The sequence below is a fragment of the Diadema setosum genome, chromosome 22, assembly GCF_964275005.1.
Source record: "Diadema setosum chromosome 22, eeDiaSeto1, whole genome shotgun sequence".
Taxonomy (NCBI): Eukaryota; Metazoa; Echinodermata; class Echinoidea; order Diadematoida; family Diadematidae; genus Diadema; species Diadema setosum.
In genome coordinates this window covers 12,779,180-12,798,306 of record NC_092706.1, presented here as the reverse complement: position 1 = coordinate 12,798,306, position 19,127 = coordinate 12,779,180, and the positions used below count along the sequence as shown (strand labels likewise).

Sequence of the window (19,127 nt, the reverse complement as noted above, 5' to 3'; positions counted from 1 at the left end):
CCTCCCTTCCATCGGCAGTGGTTTCCATGGAGATGAGACAGATCGCATGCGTGACACCAGCAGTGGGTTGATTGATGGATAAATTGTGCGCTACTCAGCCCTACAAACAACTTATATTAATGGATGAGTACTGAGATGGGAAGTCACTGAATTGGGGTCACTTTTTCCATGCATTCTTTCACATAATGACAAACTATATATATATATATATATTTCCAGGTATTTATTGATTAATTTATTTGTAGCCTACTCTGTTTATGCCAGAAGAGAATGACTGTTTGATCCAGTACAATTGGCCTGGGTATATATATTGGTATGATATTCAAGAAGATAGAAAAGGTATTAGAAGTATTATGCTTGAAAGAAAAAAAAAAAAAAAAAAACTTGTTTGGCTTTTACATGCAGGAAACATGATTTGGGAAACATGCATCATATAGTCGGGCAGGACTAAAGTAGGGAGAGGAGGATTTGGGTGACTTTTGGGACCACCTATAGTGATAGAGTCATTGTCATGTTAAGTCTGCATAGCAAATGAGTCACATAAGCCAAGTCTGATCCCCTTTGATAGTTGATGCTAGAATAAGGTTTATCATCAGTATTGTTGTAGGGTATAACCAGTAAAAAGTTACAGTTACAGCTGTCTGAACTTGCAAGTAAATCTGTTCAATATCTATAAAAAGAATTGCTGTGTGAAGAAAGAACTGTATGTATGAACGGTCAATAGTTCTGTAGTCCATATCTTTTTATTTGAAATTATTAGATCTATTCTAATGGAATCTTCGAATATTCTAATAAAATCTTGATATATGTATTTATGTAAAGCATATCACATTGTATGTGTGCCCACATAGGCAGCTTTTCCTGGAAATCCCTCCCCCTCCCGTCTATCTTCTGCTTCTTTCCTTCTATCTTTTCTATTTTGCTTCCTGGGCACACATGGACTGTGATTTAAGTACATTTACATTATGCAGCATTCATTGTGCACTCTGCTATTTTATTGGAATGATCACGGAATGTTTTCGCATACGTGTGCATGCATATTTGCATAACAACACTGTATGACAATGTGTGCCCATAGAGGCAGCTGTTCTATGGAACCCTCTCCATCCTTTTCCACCTCTATTCTTTTCTTCTTATTCCTGCTCTTCTTGGGCACACATGTGACATGTGATCCCTGGGTTTCTGTATAATGTACATTATGTATACCACACATGTTTCACTCCCAACATATTTTTAGGGCCTGTGCAATTTTGTATTTATGACTTTGCATTTTTGATATATATTTGTCATAGTCAGACGTCAGCATGTTTAAAAGATTCAATGCATCAATAGTATATTTTAATGTCCTATTTTTATAGTCTCAAACGTACCTCTTCATTTCATTAGTATTTCAGTTTTAGATACGATATATCGTTTGATGATGTGTCGAATTGTTCATTGATTATCAGTCATTTTTTTTTTTTTTATGTGATCTGTTTGTTATTCTTGTCGTGTTGTGCTCTGTTATCTTGCCAGTGGAGGAAGATTTTTTGTATTTTTTTTAGATCAGACAATAAATGATTGAATTGAATTGAATTGAATTGAATATTCTTGTTTGGCATCATATTCTTACAGTCAATGATGAAGAAATGTGATTGCTATTAACTTGTTTGGTCCTTTGTTTCTTAGAACATTCACTTTCCCAGCGGGATGGAGTGTTTTATTATGCCATTTTAGGTTTTGTCACATTTATGTTTATAGATGTAGATTAGCACTTGAAACATGTGTTTGTGGATAGTAAGTTTGTGCCACTTTTACCAGGAGACCTTAACAAATTCTTCAAGTTATGAAATGAAATTACAGTCATTTAAATGTTACCAGTATGCACTTGTATTTGCACACATGTTTAATTCATTCAAATTCAGGTTTATTTGCATTATTGACTACTGCAGTGAAAAGTATCTTTGCTTTCTGCATGGAGAAACCAAAAAATATGACCTGTAGTAAGTGAGTAAAAGAAATAAAGAGTCATGCAGTATCTTGACCAACGCAAGCGTCAAGAACACATTTTAAGCATATTTTGAGATTATCGTAGGAAAAACGGCGACGTCATCACCAGACTGTTCTGAGTGAAAAAAAAAAGAGGACCAGAGTCATGATCTTACTTGTCAATATCGTGCGTGCCGTTGTTGTCACCGAAAGGGTTTATAGCATGTAGACGAAAACTCCTGATTGCCAACTTCCTATAATTAGCACCAGGTCCTCCAAGTTTTCCACAAACTTTATCACTGACGTAAAAGAAAAGCACCTTGTGACTCTTAATAGACGTTGTATTCTTCTTCGAACCCAGATTTTCATCTTGTTAAAAACACTTGAAATATCGCTTGCCAAACAGTGCATTATTTCACAGTTATTTTGAAAGACGTCACTGCGTGACGTACATGCAGATTAAAGGTACTGGTGTGAACAGTGTCTCAACAATATGATTCTCAGTCAAATTAGACATTCAAATTTGTATTATTCATTCATCTGCATGTGATACCTGCATCCCATATGAGTAATTGAATATGGAAGTTATTTCACATAAACACATTGCTAGTCAACAAGATTAAGATTAAGGAATATACTAAAATTTTTAGTTTTCATCACTACATCGCAAACTCTAGCTAATATATCTAGAAATTAGTTTTATACTAGAACTCCAGTAGGGCTTTTCAATACATAGTACAATGAATGAAAATTGTGTATATGTGCAGAGTGCGATTTGATTTTGAAGAGTGAGTGTGTAAAGTGAGACTCAGAGCAGTGAAAGTTTCAATACAACTTTACAAAACTGGCTTAAGTTTCGGCATTGCATAGATATAAGGATAGGCTGTTTAGCAACGTATAAAAACCCTGTGCTTAGTTCTGATGCTGTTTACCTGCTTGCATGAACTGGACTGGAAAATTAGCTAATTTGGAGTTGATTAGCCAATATCCCCCCTCCAGCAAAGTAATGAATATTTTGCGACCCACGCATTAGGCAACTCCTGTTTCTCTCATTAGGATGGAGTATTCTGTGAGTGTCGTCACGTAATCACGAGGTTCATTATCGGACTGCTGTGAGGTGCAAAAAGTTGGCCCCCCACCCCTTCCCCTTTTTACTTAAACCCCAGCCAACTACAGTAGCATATAGTCGACGAACGCATGATTCATTGTACACAGCATATGCCTCACGCATTTTGTGTGTGTGTCTGTGTGTGGTTTGGTGGGAGAGACTGCCACGCGCTGCCAGCATTTCGGTCGAAGGCGGCATGAGACGCAGACGCACCGAGCGTCGTCTCTGCTAGCTCCTTCCTTGGATGTGTGCGATTAGGAGGAATCATCTCCAGAAGATTATACTTTTGTGAACTTGCATCTGTGTGAAATTTGATTGCAGCTTTGGGGTTGTAGCTCATTTTAGTGCCTTTGGAGTGATGGCATTATTGAAGATTTAACCCCAGAGAAGGCCGACAGATAATTCCTCAAAACATATGTTTAAAAAATCTGCTCTTCTGAAGAGTGATGCCATATATCAACCATGAAGACAAGTTTATTCATCGCTACCGTTGTTAGCTTCTCAGAAATGTTATCATCGAAGATACCATTCCGACAAAGTTGTCCTACAGAGACCCGAAGTGGATTTTTCTGTGTTTCAGTCATGTTGACTTGATTTTCTCAGAAAGGGGTAATATAAACAAAGGAGGGAAGTGCACGTGCAGTCAGTGCTCACACTCGTCGAATTGAACATTGGATCAAATAGCAAACTCTCTGCTTTGAGTCCACAACTTTTTATGACTTGCCCTTCGATTTTTAGTCCTGTTTACATTTCATGCAGACCTCTGTTAAACTTGTATGTGAATGACCCGACCTGATCAGATGAGAGTGGTGCCCTGGATCGCCCATCCTTATTTTTTTCTTTCTCATATTTTCCCCTTTCGGTGTTTCAAAGGTGGGCAGGACAAGATGAATGTCACATCATATTCCGCAGTATTTAAAGTTCTTTGTTAAAGTGTGTGCTGCATTGAAAGGACCGCCAGAGGGGGTACGTTGATGACGTGCAAGTAAACAGTCTGGTGGAGGCTACGCTGTCTACGTGACCATATCTGAGACTGGAAATTGCAGGATTTGTTTGGAGACCCTGTCAAAAGTCCAGGATATCCCAAATGCTGATTGGATCTCGCATGGACTTGGAACCGAATTGTTGATATATTTTTTTTTTTTCTGAAGAGAGTGCTTCCACGGTTGCATGATACAAGTAGGAACCCGTCCCTGCAGGAAGCTGTACAACCCGTACAGCATCCTCAAGTTTACTGTCATCTTCAAGTTCTCGACGCCCAACGGAAGCAAACTTCTTTGCGATCATCCTGTCTTGCATGGTCTGGTTTTTTGCTCCTCTTGCATTTGAAACGGCAGGTGAACTTTAAACTCCTTCAGCTGCTCTGTGTAGAGAAATGAAATCTCCCGGTACTCAAACAGTATAGCTCCATGCAGTTTGCTTTGCTCCTTTTCTCTCGCAACTTGAGAGTGTGTGCAGAGATACCTGGTTAAATGTGGGTCTGTTTTTTACTTGAAATGTCATCACTTCAGATAATATTGATCATGCATCCAGGGTTTTGTTGAACTGAAAACTTCACCCAGCACATCTCAGAGTGCTGCAAAGAACTTGACGTTCGATTTTTGTTGGCCTCGTTGTAATGAAAGTGTTGAGCAGAAGTTGACGTATACAAGTGATTAACTCTTTCATCACCGTTTTGCTCAATGTCAAAGGCAATTTGATATATTGGCCTGCGGAGAGTTAAATTGCAGGTTGCTTCGTGGGTGGTGGTACCTCGATACACACACTGAAGTTTGAACCTTTCACCTCAGCGCGACTCCACTCCGAGGATCACCTGATTGCATTCTGCCGTTGCTAGGAGAGGATCCCTCTACCCCGCGAATCAAATCTTTGAAGATGGGACGACGTCGACCCAAGAAGGAGAGTGATTTTCAGCGAACTCTTGTGCCTACCAGAAGAGCGTCCATAGGTAGAATTTCTATTTCTTTATCTGCTCTGCTACTTGACTGATTGATATATATATGTCTGTGGCTTGTTGTACCAAGGAGTTACTACAGACCTGCTCTGGTAGTAACTTCTTTGTTGTGTGATGCTATGTGGCAGATCTGTCATTCAGCCTTACGCTGGAGATATGTTGAACATGAGCATACTCATAATGTGAAAACAATCCCAGTGACTCTTTAGGGTATCTTTTATGAGTGGAAGGAAGATTTGTTTCATGGAAAGTCAGTACCATATTTGGTTATAACATGGAGGGGGAACAGTGTGATTGAAGTTTGCATGCCTTATTTTGTTTTTTTAATTATTATTATTATATATTTGTTGTTCTTGTTGTTGAGTCAACCATTTCTGTCTGGATGTTGCAGCTGCTTTAAACACTGATGCATATTGCATATGTACCACTTATTAGAGTTAGATAAAATTGCTATTAAATATCGAATTAGGTTTATGAAATTACTTAGACCCCGTTTACTGTGCGGGGCCGGGCTCAGCCGTGGCTCGGCCGCGGCTGAGCCTCGCAATTTTGTCTGTTTGCACTGCTGGGCTCGGCCGCGCTTTTAATTCAAACCTTTCAATATTTTGTCGTAGTGGCGCTCTGCTTGTAAACAAACGCAATTTGGTATAGCCTGGTTTTCAGACCCTTTGCCAACTGGATTCTGTGGCGACAAAGTCGCCGTTCGGGCAAAGGCCTTTGCCGAAGGAAAAATCCTTTGCAGGACAAAACCACCTTAAACTATACTAGTTTTCCACGTTGAGGGGGTTAATATCGTGAATAGCGAAATAGTACGGGCAGAGGGTCTGGAAGCCAGACTAAAATTGGCCTCGCATTTGGCCTTTTGCGTGTTTACACGGAAGCGGGGCTGGGCTCGGCCGCGGCTCGGCCACGGCCGAGCCTCGCACTGTAAACGGGGTCTATCTCAAGAAGTAACCCTCATTTCATAGGGTAAAGCTTCCGGCAGTTAATCAGCCATGTGTTATGTTGTTACCAAAAATATAATTTTTGAGATAAATATGGCCATAACATCTGTTGTGTATTCATGGCCTTAATATGTCAGATGTATGGGTACATCTACTACGCGATGTGTCATTACAGTGATATATTTCCTACTTGCCCCAATGGGCAATTGGGCAAGGACCCCATGTGTTTTATAGCTGCCAAGTGCCTGATTATTGTACGTGGGCAGTGAGTTGCAGGTGCCCCAGGTAACTCTGTGATGGTAGCAACCTGCAATGGTATCTCAGTGAATGTGTTCTTTTGACTACTAGTACCTGATTGATTTTTAGCTCGCCTGAGCCAAAGGCTCAAGTGAGCTATTGCGATCGCCCTTCATCCGGCGTCCGTCGTGCGTCGTCCGTCGTGCGTCGTGCGTCGTGCGTCGTGCGTAAACTTTTTACATTTTCATCTTCTTCTTGAAAACCCCAAGACTGATTTTCATCAAACTTGGCAGGTAGCATCCCTAGGGGGTTAGGAACTCAATTTGTTAAAATGGGCACCATGCCCCACCCAGGGGGCCCCCAGGGGGGGCCCAAACCCCCCAAAATTAAGGAATCTGTAAAAATCTTCTTCTCTAGAACCAGAAGTGATAGAGCTAAGTTAATACTATGAGTTAGTACATTGATGACTGTAGTTTCAAGTTTGTTCATGGCTGAATCAGGGATGCCCCCCTTGGGACCCAGGGGAGGGGGGTGGGGAGGGGTCCTAATGGGGCCTAAATTGTACATTTTCATCTTCTTCTTGAGAACCCCTTGACCCATTTTCACCAAACTTGGCAGGTAGCATCCCTAGGGGGTTAGGATCTCAATTTGTTAAAATGGGCACCATGCCCCACCCAGGGGGCCCTCAGGGGGGCCCAAACCCCCCAAAATGAAGGAATCTTTAAAAATCTTCTCTAGAATCAGAAGTTATAGAGCTAAGATAATACTATGAGTGAGTACATTAATGACTGTAGTTTCAAGTTTGTTCATAGCAGATCCAGGGGTGCCCCTCTTGGGGGCGGGGGGGGGGGGGGGGGGGTGAGAAGCTCCAAATGGGGGCCTGAATTGTACATTTTCATCTTCTTCCTGAAAACCTCATGATGGATTTTCGGCAAACTTGGCAGGTAGCATCCCTAGGAGGTCAGGATCTCAATTTATCAAAATGGGCACCATGCCATACCCAGAGGGCCCCAGGGGGCCCCAATCCCCCCAAATTAAGAAATCTTAAAGAATTTGGGCCCTTATTGTACATTTTCATCTTCTACTTGAGAATGCCTGGTCAAATTTTAGTAGAGCTGTGAATAATTTAGATTAGTGACTGCATGAAAGGTGAACTTTTGATACTCAGGTGAGCGCTAGACCCGCGGGTCTCTTGTTAGATATTAGCTGAACATTCAGCAAGAATGTAATTAATGTGTTTTTATGTACATAGACAGTATAATGTGGTTGTATGTTTGTATCTCATTGTTGGGAACAAATTTTCATGGAGTTTGTGAGTGTTGAACGCACATATCTGTATTAATACATTCACACAAGCGACGTCTGCATTGTGAAAGTTTTTTTAAAAACAAAATTGCATTAGATTACTTTGTATCCTTTTGCGAATTGTTAATATTTGTTTTAAAGTTGAGGAGCAACAAAATCAACAACATGAGTCTCTGTTTCCTAAGGAGAAAAGGGTACACATATATTGCTTTCAAATGTCTGCAGTATTGATGTAAATATAATTCTTTTTATAGTGTAATCATTATTTGGGGCTGCAAAGTCATGCTTTCTGCAGTGCTTGCTCAATAATTCAGTCATCAATTACCTTAGTGCCCTGATAATTTCCTCTTCTGCAACAATCTGTTCTCTCAAACTTCATATACTGAATGAAGTTTGAAAACTTCTCAGCAAGGAAGGTTGCCAAGGAAAATATTGCTGTCTGTTAAAATTATGCCTGGGGTAATCAAGTCAGAGGCCCATCATTACCCTTTTGCTGACATTTTTTTTTTTTTTTTTTTTTTAATATAAAATGGAGACACACCAACCATCCAGAGCCTGGAAGTTGGAAATGTGTTCAGAACGACCATCATTACCAAACATTCTACTCTGTTTTCAGTGATGGTATAGTAATCATGGTACAAATTCTTATTGTTGACCCGCACACATGCATCTCTCTTCCGACCGCTGTCGACAACACATTTTTTATGAAGCATTTTTTATTAGTTATTAATGTTTGATTTCCGTGGAGTGTTTACAATTATCATATTGCCGCTGCTTATCTGACTTTAGGAGAGAAATCATCATAAAGAACTTGGCATTGAATCAACTGCCGCAGTTTTATCAGATGATATCAGAGATAAATGCACAGTGCATTAATGACGTAAAATAGTTGGCAATGTTGGGCAGGGAGATTTTTTTGTAGAGAATGGTCTTCCTCAGATCATCTCTTGAGGGGGTGGGGATGGGGTGGGGATGGGGTGGGGATGGGGTGGGGATGTGGGGCTGGAGAGGGAGAATGGGAATTTTGTGGTACTTTATTGTCTGATGATGAATGTGTATGAAGAAATATGCTTGTTCTCAAATAATCTGCCATCTGCGGGCTGTGGAAAAGTTGCCATGCAACCCTTAGAGCAGCCCTTCGATCAACTTTCACTCTTTTCTATAGCGTGGTATCTGCAGCAACCTCCTCTGTAACCACTCCCATCATCGCTACCACTGTATTGATCACCATTGGCACCACCTCTACCACTGCCAATACAGGCAACCTCAACCTGGTATGAGGGAAGCCGTGCACCCTCGTTTAGGAGCCAGATCATCAAAGTTTGCCCCTTGTCCACACTCCACACAAAGTTTCACTTTGTAATCCTCCCCCTCCTTGAACTTCATGAGGTATATGATATAAAATTTGCTGCTCAAGAGCAAGCAAGCCACTGATAATAACGCTTCTGAGATGGAAACAATCACTGTACTTTGCCCCCATACCCTGGTGCTCGCGCAGCGAAACTCTTGAGAGTGAACATCAGTCAGGTGATAAGAAATCAGTACTTTTTTCACTGGCGCCAGCGTGCTTGCTTCAGTTGAAAGGAAACGAGCGGTGCGAGCGCATTTCCGTGAGGATATCCTCCTGTTTCTCATATCTGGAAGTGAGGTGTTGCGTTGTTTTCTAACACTTTTTGTTTCTACATGATGGGGATTCCAAAGTGGAGGTGCCATCGCAGTGTGCCTAGCCAGATAGCCTCCGGTCCTGCTCTGGGCTGTAGGTGCTGTGCCGTTTGCCCCGAAACGCGGGCTTCGCGCTAGACCTATTGAGCCCAAGTCTGCAGTATTTGGCAAAATTGTGTTACCAGGTCTCCGTAGCTCTCTTGTAGGTCTATGGAGAACTATCAAAACTTTCAAACTGAACTCTTTTTGGATGTTGGACTTACACCTCTGTGTTGAAGGCATCTTGTTGGTTTGTTTTTCGCCCTTTGTTTTTTCTTGAAAATCATCGCTCTTCTTCCTTACAGCAACTTTGGTCACATTTTCAGACTTTTTTGCAAGAGAGCAAGACTTTGTTTCTTTACGAAGGAGGCTGTGTGTTGTGGTTACCAAGGATTAGTACCGTCTTTCATTGGGAGAAGACACCTGCCTGGCGCGAGACACCTCAACTAGACGATTAGCATGTTTAGTTGGCACCATTATTGCTTTCTCAGTCGTGGAAGCAGCGCCGTAAAAGAGTTCAAGTGAACTTATCATCCCCTCGAGTCATCTGTGTTATAACGCTTTTTTGTATTTACCGCATCGAGCGTCTTGCATCATCACCATCAGTCATCAGCATTTTTATCCTACAATCTTACAAGTCCCCATTTCCACAGAGACATTTGTGCGACCGCAGCCCCAACTGCATTCATGTGGACACTCGAGCCAAGTTTTGAATACAAAACAAACTCGATTTGTCTGAATCAGTACCAAGTCTCTGTGGGTTCCCCCCCCCCCCCCCATCCCTTCGCCAGCTTTGGATCTATTGCAGACGTCACCTGTTGCGACTTCTGATCGTCAGGACAGTCACCCCAGATCAACTACAGTCAGACAAATTGCGACAGTTCTGCCCCACTGCTGTAAAATACCGCTTAAAAAAAAAAGAACTGCGATATATTCTACTGATCCATACTCATTTGCTGCAGAAAATTGAAAACATCAGCAACGAAAGAGGGCAAACGCCAAAATTTGTACATGTACTCAATCCTACCTTGACTCGAAACTGTCAGCGTTTCCCCGTATAAATATTTTTCTATCTTTTGCAAAATTGATCGTCGTAAGGCACAAAGTTCTTAGATTGTCCATTCTTCTGTGAACACGGGTGAAGTTGCTTTTTTGTCACCATTTTTTTTCAACAATGGACATTTCACTTCAATCTCTCGAGATGAAGAATGACTGGGAGTTTATCAATACATACCTTTACGACATTCTTGAAATCGGAGAATTGTCAGGTGAGTACAGAGATGGTAGAAGAAAGGAAGATATAAAAATAACTAGTCAGTATTACAGGGACGGTATGGCTTTGGTTGAGGTGGAAATTCAGATTTTTAAATCTTGGTGAGATGATTAGAAGCCGTTTTGAAATATCAAAGAGCATACAATTCCGGAGGAATTGAAAGTTAATTTGATGAAAATTGGTTTTGAAATGGTTGAGATATCCAAAACAGAGTAAAGCAGTCCTGCATGGTAAAAGATGGGTCCCAACTTTTATTAGACCTTTGTTTTGAAAATTTCACCATTTCAATACCAATTTTCATCAAATAAACTTTGAATTCCTCTTAGAATTGTATGCTCTTTCATATTTCATAGGAGGTTTCTCACTATCCCCCCAAAAGTTGGAAGCCTGAAGCGCCATCTCAACCAAAGCTATAAAATGTGAACTTCACATGTTGGCCCATTTCAGGCCTTTGATGTGCTTTGAGAAATGTAAATGTTTCTTTTTTAAAGTCAGTGTATTATGTTTTGTAGCAACCTATGTGATTTCAATAAAAAATTTAAATAAGAGATTTTTGTACTAAATGTACTCAAATTTATGCAGAATGTGAGAACAAAAGATTTTCTTCATAAAAAACAGCTTATCCAACCGTGTCCTGCCAGGCAACAATACAGGTTGGACCAGATGCAGGTTTTATCAAGAGATTCAATAAAGATACAAAACAGGTACTAGAATTTCAAACTCCTGGCATTACCCGAAAGAAACATCTATATTTATATTCGAATAAATTGCAAAATTCCCTTAGATGTAGGACAGAAGTGGTAATCATGTGGCAGTTGCATCATTCGCTCCACGAGAACGACAAAATGTGATCTGATGGGCACACTGCAGTCTCTCCCAATGGCTGTCCTTCGAGAGAATCGCTTCAAGCAGGAGTGCACTTCAATCTTGGCAGTCTGTGAATAAATGCCTGAAAAAATAATCACCTCAGATTTTTTTTTTTTTTAATCAGACATGTAATCCATCTTCTTATATCATTAAGATATGACTTGCCAAGTTTATGCTAAAACATGTGGCAAGCCACCGCTGATTCATGCCACTTTAAAAAAAGAAAAGAAAAAGTGATTTTTAACAAAAGTGGCAAGAGTAAAACACATTTGTGGTATGTTTTGTAATGATTTCTGAAATATGGAGGTCGACTTTTATGACTCGTGCCTTCGTGGTGCCCCGACTTCATCCCAACTGCTGAGAATAGAAGCCCTGCCGTCAGTCTTTTGCGCAATCTTTCCCAACCCTTCTTTCTCGTCTTCTTTCAACTATTTAAAGTATTGGGGCTTTTTGTTCAATATGATAAACAGACTGTGTGTGTGGGGTTGGGCTGTGCATGTTTCTCTGTTGTGAAGTGCAGATTGCACAGATCAACCTGCACAACAAGCTCAAAAATCTTGTGAAATAATCAATTTTAGTGTTAAATAGATTCCATCAAATTTGAATGAGGTATACGCTCTGTTAAAATGTAACTACTTCCATGATGATGATGATGATGATGATGTTGATGATGAGGATGATGATAATAGTAATAATGAAATTAATATTAATACTAAATTGCAATAAGTAATGACAATAGCAGCAGGCTGTAATTTCTTTCCTTTTTTTAGGGGAAGATATTTCTGTTTAAAAAAGCATTGCAGTTGTTTTGCAGACTAAATACAGTCAGTATATTATTTGGGAGCTTGGAGTGTAAGGTTATCATTTATAAATTTGCTATTAAATGATTTTTGTTATTCATTAAACAGTATAGTTTCCACAGAATCTCTGATATCTGATGAGGTACTATTATATAAAATGTAACAATATCTGGTTTGATTAGGTAATACAAAGCAAGGGACGTTCAATTTTTTTTTTTCCAGCAGTACACATAGAGCATTAGAGAGATCAAGTTTTGTTGGTGAACAGTACTAGACCAGCAGTGTGTAACTCTATTCTCTTTCTGCCCATTGCGCTTTCAAAATGTTTCCTTGATAAATATGAACATTTGAGGGTTTACTGAAAGCAATATTAACAGATGTTTTTGTTGCTTGAGGGAGAAGTTCAAGTTAACGCTTCTCAAATATTCTATCTCGTGCAAGCCTGGCATGATAGTGAACTGATTTTAAAGGTCCAGTTTACCTTTGGGAGCAGTGAGTTCAAAAATGTTCAAGATATCACATTTGATGCTTATTTGTAGGTCTGTTGTATCACAAAACATCCTACCATACAAATTTTTCGCAATAAAGCCTAAAATGTAAGAAGATATCGGTGTTTTTCTCAATAAACCGTAACTGTAGATGGTTTAGCCTGGAAACATTTTTATTATAACTATTGTTCACATTTTGTGTATTTAACAACACTTCACATCGATTATATGGATTCATATTTTTACGTTGGCTGTTTCTAGCCCTAACTCACATTTTAGAACTATTTCGAAGCACTAATGCTGGGTTTTTGTTTCATCTGCAAAAGGTAAATTATGCCTTTAAAGCAATTCAATTTGGGAATTGTGCATAAAGAAGAAGGCAAACTATAGATCCTTTGCAGACAGTGTCCTCTTTTAGATTATTCCAATGAGAAATTGATATTTTCTTCTGTGATGCAACTGTTCCCTCAAACATTCTAATTTCTATCAAAGAGATATGATTCTTCAGGCAAAAAAACAACAACAAATAATTGGCAGTGTAGTGCATGAATTCTGTTGATCCATGCTTTAATCAAGAGAGAATGTATTCACAAGTGTGCAAATCTCAAAATCATTGAAAAAAAAGCTAGCAAAACCAAACAAGGAAGAGGCTATTAATATTCAAGGTTAAATGTCTCAGTTTGTGTTTAGTGGTGGTCATTTTTACTGCAGCAACAGGAAATTTGCAATGGCAAAGGATAGCTCATATTTCATGTTTATTTTCATATTTAATGAACAGCGCCTAGTGCAGCACAATATTTCCCTTTATCATGGGGATGAAATTAGTTTCCTTTGTATACTGCCTTGTGGGAAATCCTTCCATTTCTTGTTGAGATGTAAACAGAATTCTTTAGGGTCCACTTTTTTGTTGTTGTGTACAGTAAATGTGCCCTAACATGGAAACTTATGGGACATCCATGAAGGTAATGATAGATAATACAGATTGTAGTCAGGACCAACCTGTTTTATAGCATCATTAGAATTCATGACAATAATTTCTTTAGTGAATACAGTCTGACTGAAATCAATTAGGGATGGCAATGATACCAAGCAGAGCCATCGGTTTGGTTCAAAAGGAAGCGTCTCCCCCTTATAGCGCCGCGAGGATCGAGAGAAGAGAGTTGTTGACGCTGATGAGAAATGATTGATGATTGCAATTATGGAAATGGAAAATACACGTTTGGCCTGAGGGTTCAAGCCAGGGGTAAAGCACTGACAATACTAATGTTGTGATATTCGCACATGTCATAGCTCATCTGTACTCTGTCTACGTGCAATAAAAGAATGCCCATCTACAATGGCCTTCATTGTTACCATACACTTCTATTGTGCAGTTGTTCTGTACTATTCTTTCGGCCAGGGCGTTTGTCGATCAAGAGCCTATGGGGCATGGGAAGCATTTAATGAAGTCAGTACGTGGAGCTACGTCTACCCACGGTAGATTTTGATTCTCTGCTGCTCCACCGTGGCACACGTGTGAACGTGTCTCTTCCTCTCGAAATGTTTCCTGAACGACATTCAGAGTTCATGGGACAGTTTCGTCAGCCCTATGTAATCAACAGGAAGTCAAATATGTAGGAGACAGGATTTCCAAAATGGGCTTAAAAAAAAAAAAAAATTGGTCAGTACTTATTCAAGAGTGAAATTGCTAAGAAAGTTTTGTAAGTACATTTTGAAATTGTTGCAATGTTGCAACATAAATCAAACAATTTGTAAATTTCTATGGAAATATAATTATGAAATAATGCCTAAATAGTAGCATTTATTAAAAAAAAATGTCAAGGATAGTGGATTGATTTAAATGAGTCATTACCTTTCAGTGGTAGGTAAATTTTGTAAAGGATTTAATAAGCCTTGTAATAATACAGTTTATATCTGCATGTACAGTTGTGCATACTTGTTAGAAATGCACATTTACGTGCACAGGGTGTGGTGAGTGTAGGAATTTGACCCTTTGCGTCGTGAAATGAAAATTAGCCGACTGGCTTTGGTGGTAATTATGCCATCCTGTGTTACATCCAAATGGTAACTCAATTCTCCGCCACTTCGACTCCCATATCATTCTACGCCCCGACGTTGATTATGATATCCCAGTGCAAGTGCAAGGAAAAAATAATGTTGTGTTTGTACTCAATCGCATTGACTGATCTGTGCCTTTGTTGAAGTTGTTATCCAATTAGCAAAAAGGCATTTCATGTGAGATATCAGTGCTGGAACACAGCTCTACTCCGCATGGCTAGCTGCATGATTTATGATACGTGCTTTCGATACTGATACTTCTATAGATTATTCAGTTGGAGTAGCAGAGGCGATCATGATTTATACAATCATTGTACCGTCAGCTTAAGTGGCAATATTTACCGGTAGTTGCTTTAAACCAAATTTTGTGTAATATCATGAAATGACAACAGCAACAGAATAATGATCTCATCAATGAATCTAATCAATGACGACGGCATCAACAAACTATTCTCATGCACAAATAGACACAGACACACACACTCACACAAACAAGAACAACATGTATATATCTTATTGTAAATGGCTTTGAGCATTGTATCACCACTTACAGATCATGCTGCAGGTATGAACTACTGTATACACCATTCATTTTGTGAGGTTTTTATTTTTAGCGAATCTTGTGAGTCAAGTGCTAGTCGTGAATTTGAGAACACATGAAAATATTAACTCTGATCGTGACATGAGAATGATATGTTCACATAATTTCTCAGTTCAGTTTTGTACTCAATGATCACAAATCTAACCACTCGCAAAATTGTCTTGAAGTCCCGATTCACAAAGAATTAGAACGCTAAATATTCAGCGTGTAGAGTATTTCATAGATATATATTTTCCTGTAGTATCTGCAAAGGATTTTAAACTGCAGTTTCAATGTTCATTTGCTTTTTTCAGTCACAAACTGAGAGGAACAAAATCTTAGAAAACTACTCGGATACCCTGACTCACAGGATTTTAAACTCTTTGATATATTCCTGCTGTGATGGCAGAAGAAGTTCATTGTTTTTGTGCAACAGTTAGTCCCTTCAATAAATAGGTTTGTAAAAGGCAGTTTTGCTGTACACTTGTAGTTTTAACATTTGCGTGTATCGTATCTTGCCCTATTTTGTAGCTTATCAGATGTGCTTCATAATGGTGAATTTCCACATTCTGATCTGTATCCAGTTCTGTAAACTGAGAGTAGGTGAGACAAGAAGAGTAGAAACTGGTTTCTCAACCTTTTTTTTTTTCCAGCATTGTTGACCTAGCTGCTGAATTGAGCCAGAAATCCGTATGTGAGGAGTTTATATCTTTCTTGCAGCCCTGTTCATTTCCGCACAGTGTTTGTCAACTTACCTTCATGCGTAGGGTTGCAAAACAGAAGTGGCAGCTCTCGGAAAATGGCAGAAGTTCCCCCTCCCCCTCCCCCTCCCCCTCCCCCTCCCCCTCCCCCTCCCCCTCCCCCTCCCCCTCCCCCTCCCCCTCCCCCCCCCCCAGCAGATGAGAATGCCATGTTCATGAATGAAGGAAGTGTTGATAAAAGCTTGTGGTGCCACAAAATGAGGTTCAGCTTCATTGTAGCATAATTTCTCTGTAGTGGTATATTTCATTTCCTTTTTGAAAGTGAGTAAAAAAGAGACAGACAGATAGATATTTATACATGTTTGTAGAGAAACTGTGTGTGAGAAACAGAAAGAAAGAAAGTGTGTGTTAGAAACAGAGAAAGAGTAAGAGGGAAATGAAAAGAAAAGAGGAAGGTGTGGGCGTTTAATTAAAAATGTAAAATTACTTGTGTTAATTTCTTCTTTTATTGTTCTTGAATGTAAAGAGCACATTCTGTTAAACAACAACTGACACTATTAGATATGACTGAAGGTGCATTAGGTCGAAATAATAGAATGAAGCTAAGAATAAAATAGTATGTGGGTTTTGCAATGAGTGTACAAAAGGTTGCGTGAAACTGCAATGGCTTGAGTTACGTGATAAAGCGTAGGTGGAAGTTGAGCAATTGTAACCTTGGATTTGAACCAGACCTGAAACGTGTCTCAAATCGGGCGAGTTTTGCAAACAGGGGGTAGAAAATACCCAACCATGTAGTTTGCCAAGAAATGACGTCAAGTATGTGTTTGTCGCTATCTTTGTCTTTGTTGACACGAATGAACCAGGAGAACAGAAGCGAACGTGAAAAATCTAGAAGTGTTGTTGATTCATGATTTTGAAATGAAATCGTCCAGGGACCTCCAAAGAAGGTTCCACAAACATTGTTTGATGAAGAGTACAGTTGGGCAGGGGAAAAACAACAACAAAATAATAGAGAGAGGGAGGAAGAAGATAAAAGAAAAGTTGTTGTTTTTTTTAACCTGTTGAGGACGAGTCCTGAGTATACTCCGGCAAGTATTAAAATGGGAAATGCGTGTTGTAGCAAAATCAAACGGATTAAAAACGGATTAAGAGATTTACCAGAGTTTGGTATCATGGAAATTGCCCAAAGCAATGCCTTGACCTAACTGCTTGTGGTAGTTTGCTTTTAAACTTGTATTCATCCATTTTTGCATTCCTCCATATTCCCCCCTCCCCCACCAGCTGTTTTCAGATTTTGAAGGATGTTCCTAGCAATGGTCAGTGTGATCCTAGCAGTGGTCAGTGTGTTCATATTATTCTTCTGCCTTCTCTCCTTGCAGCGCTATGTGGTGACCGTGTGGTTCAGATGACCAGGACCTACAATGACATTGATGCAGTCACCAAGCTACTTGAGGAGGTCAGTACTTTTTGAATATAATTCTTAAGATAAGATAAGTTTCATCTATGAATAATATTGCCAATAATTCATGACAAAGCTGTTTTATACAAGCTGTTAAGACCATTATACCATTTTATTCAAATTCATTGATAACTTTCTCTTCTCAGAGAACCTTAGTTTCATATTGGTGTTTCAATTCACCTGCTCCTGCTAAATGCATTTCTACTTTGCATTCAGTTTGAATAGATTGCTATGTCAAGTTAGCATCAGTGGAAACTTTCTTTTTTGTCAGGAACAAAACTTTGTCAGACAGCTCTGCATGTAATTAAGATGTTTCAGTATATCTTGTCCACATCGCATCAGCGGTAGATGTTCGTACTCCCGCAATGCGTGATGCTACTTTCAAAATCTACAAAGTTTGAAGTAACTTTAATTGCAACTGGCGAGGATATTTTTCTTGGAGTGTGCTTTTAATTGTTCACTCTGCAAGCAGCGTGGTACACTCATAATTTGCCAGTGGAGTGAGCATTTCACCGTAGTGGCAGGCATTGTAACAGCTTGAGAAAAATTGAAGTGATATGTTAAAAGTCTGTCATTGGGAAAATGATGGTAAATTCAAAGGCTGTGATTAAGGCATTAAATGGAGTCGGTCCTTGTGTATGCATGTACAATAGCTTCATGTGCTTCTTGTTCCTGCTTTTCATCCATTTTTTAAATCTCTTCCTTAGCTCTCTGTCTCTGTTGTCTGTTTTTGTGTCAGTCTGTATGTCCGTATTATATCTGTCTGATTCTCGCCATGTCTTGTTATCCCGTATTCATCTGTTTTGTCATCATTTTCTTGCCTGTTCTTATGTGCTATTTCATTGACTCGATGCACTTTATAAGGCTGACAAAATATTTTTCTTTCTTTTCTCTCTTCCCGAAAATGCTTGATTGGTGAGAACAGAAGGAAAAGGACCTGGAGCTGGCAGCCAAGATTGGCCAGTCCCTCCTCCAGCAGAACAAACAGTTGGAGGCCCGCATCGAGCTGATAGAGGAGAACCTTACCGTCATCGGAGACCAGGTGAGCATCTCAAAAGTCTTTCCTCCTCCTCCTCCTCCTCCTCCTCCTCCTCAGCATCTTTTCTCTCTCTCTTTGTCATTAATAGCCCTACAGTATCTTCCCCCTCTCTCTGTGTGTTTCTCTCTCTCTCTCTCTCTCTCTCCTTCTCTCTCGTGTCTGCTGACCACACCCCTCTCCTCCTTGGTTGCCATAGCGACGATGGTCTTCATGTTGTGTAGTGCCGCATCACCTTGTTGTGATGCTGGAGGCGCTTTACAATGTATCAACACTCTTGCCGGTAAAACAGACCCTCACCTCCTGTTATTAAACACTAACTCCCGCTCCCATCTCACCCCCCCCCCCAAGTTTACCAGCACAGCAGGGCTGCCACTATTTTGCATACACATACTGAAATCCATGGCTTTAATACACTCCAACAATGTTTTGTTTTACCCTCATTAGAGGTCATAAATGTTCGACAATGCACTCTTTGACTCTCCTCTTTAATATGAACCCATCTCTTTTTCTTGGAATGGGTGACTGTAAACTTGATCATCACAGTGAACCCCTCTCTATTGGGAGTACCGAAAGTGCAAGGATACTGTTATTTGTTTAAGTACATGTATGTAGCTGTAACCAGTCTAGGTTTTATGTGTGTATATA

General features: G+C 39.8%; 1 protein-coding gene across 1 annotated transcript in view; it reads left to right on the top strand.

Annotated features, from left to right (window-relative positions):
• LOC140245145 (trafficking kinesin-binding protein 1-like) overlaps positions 1-19,127 on the top strand; it is a gene marked incomplete at its 5' end in the record, with an annotated part of 68,614 nt that overhangs the window by 29,224 nt on the left and 20,263 nt on the right. Inside the window, 2 exons of the mRNA XM_072324744.1 lie at positions 17,364-17,440; positions 18,369-18,485. Of these exons, the coding sequence (XP_072180845.1) occupies positions 17,364-17,440; positions 18,369-18,485 (194 nt within the window). The remainder of the gene's footprint in view (positions 1-17,363; positions 17,441-18,368; positions 18,486-19,127) is intronic.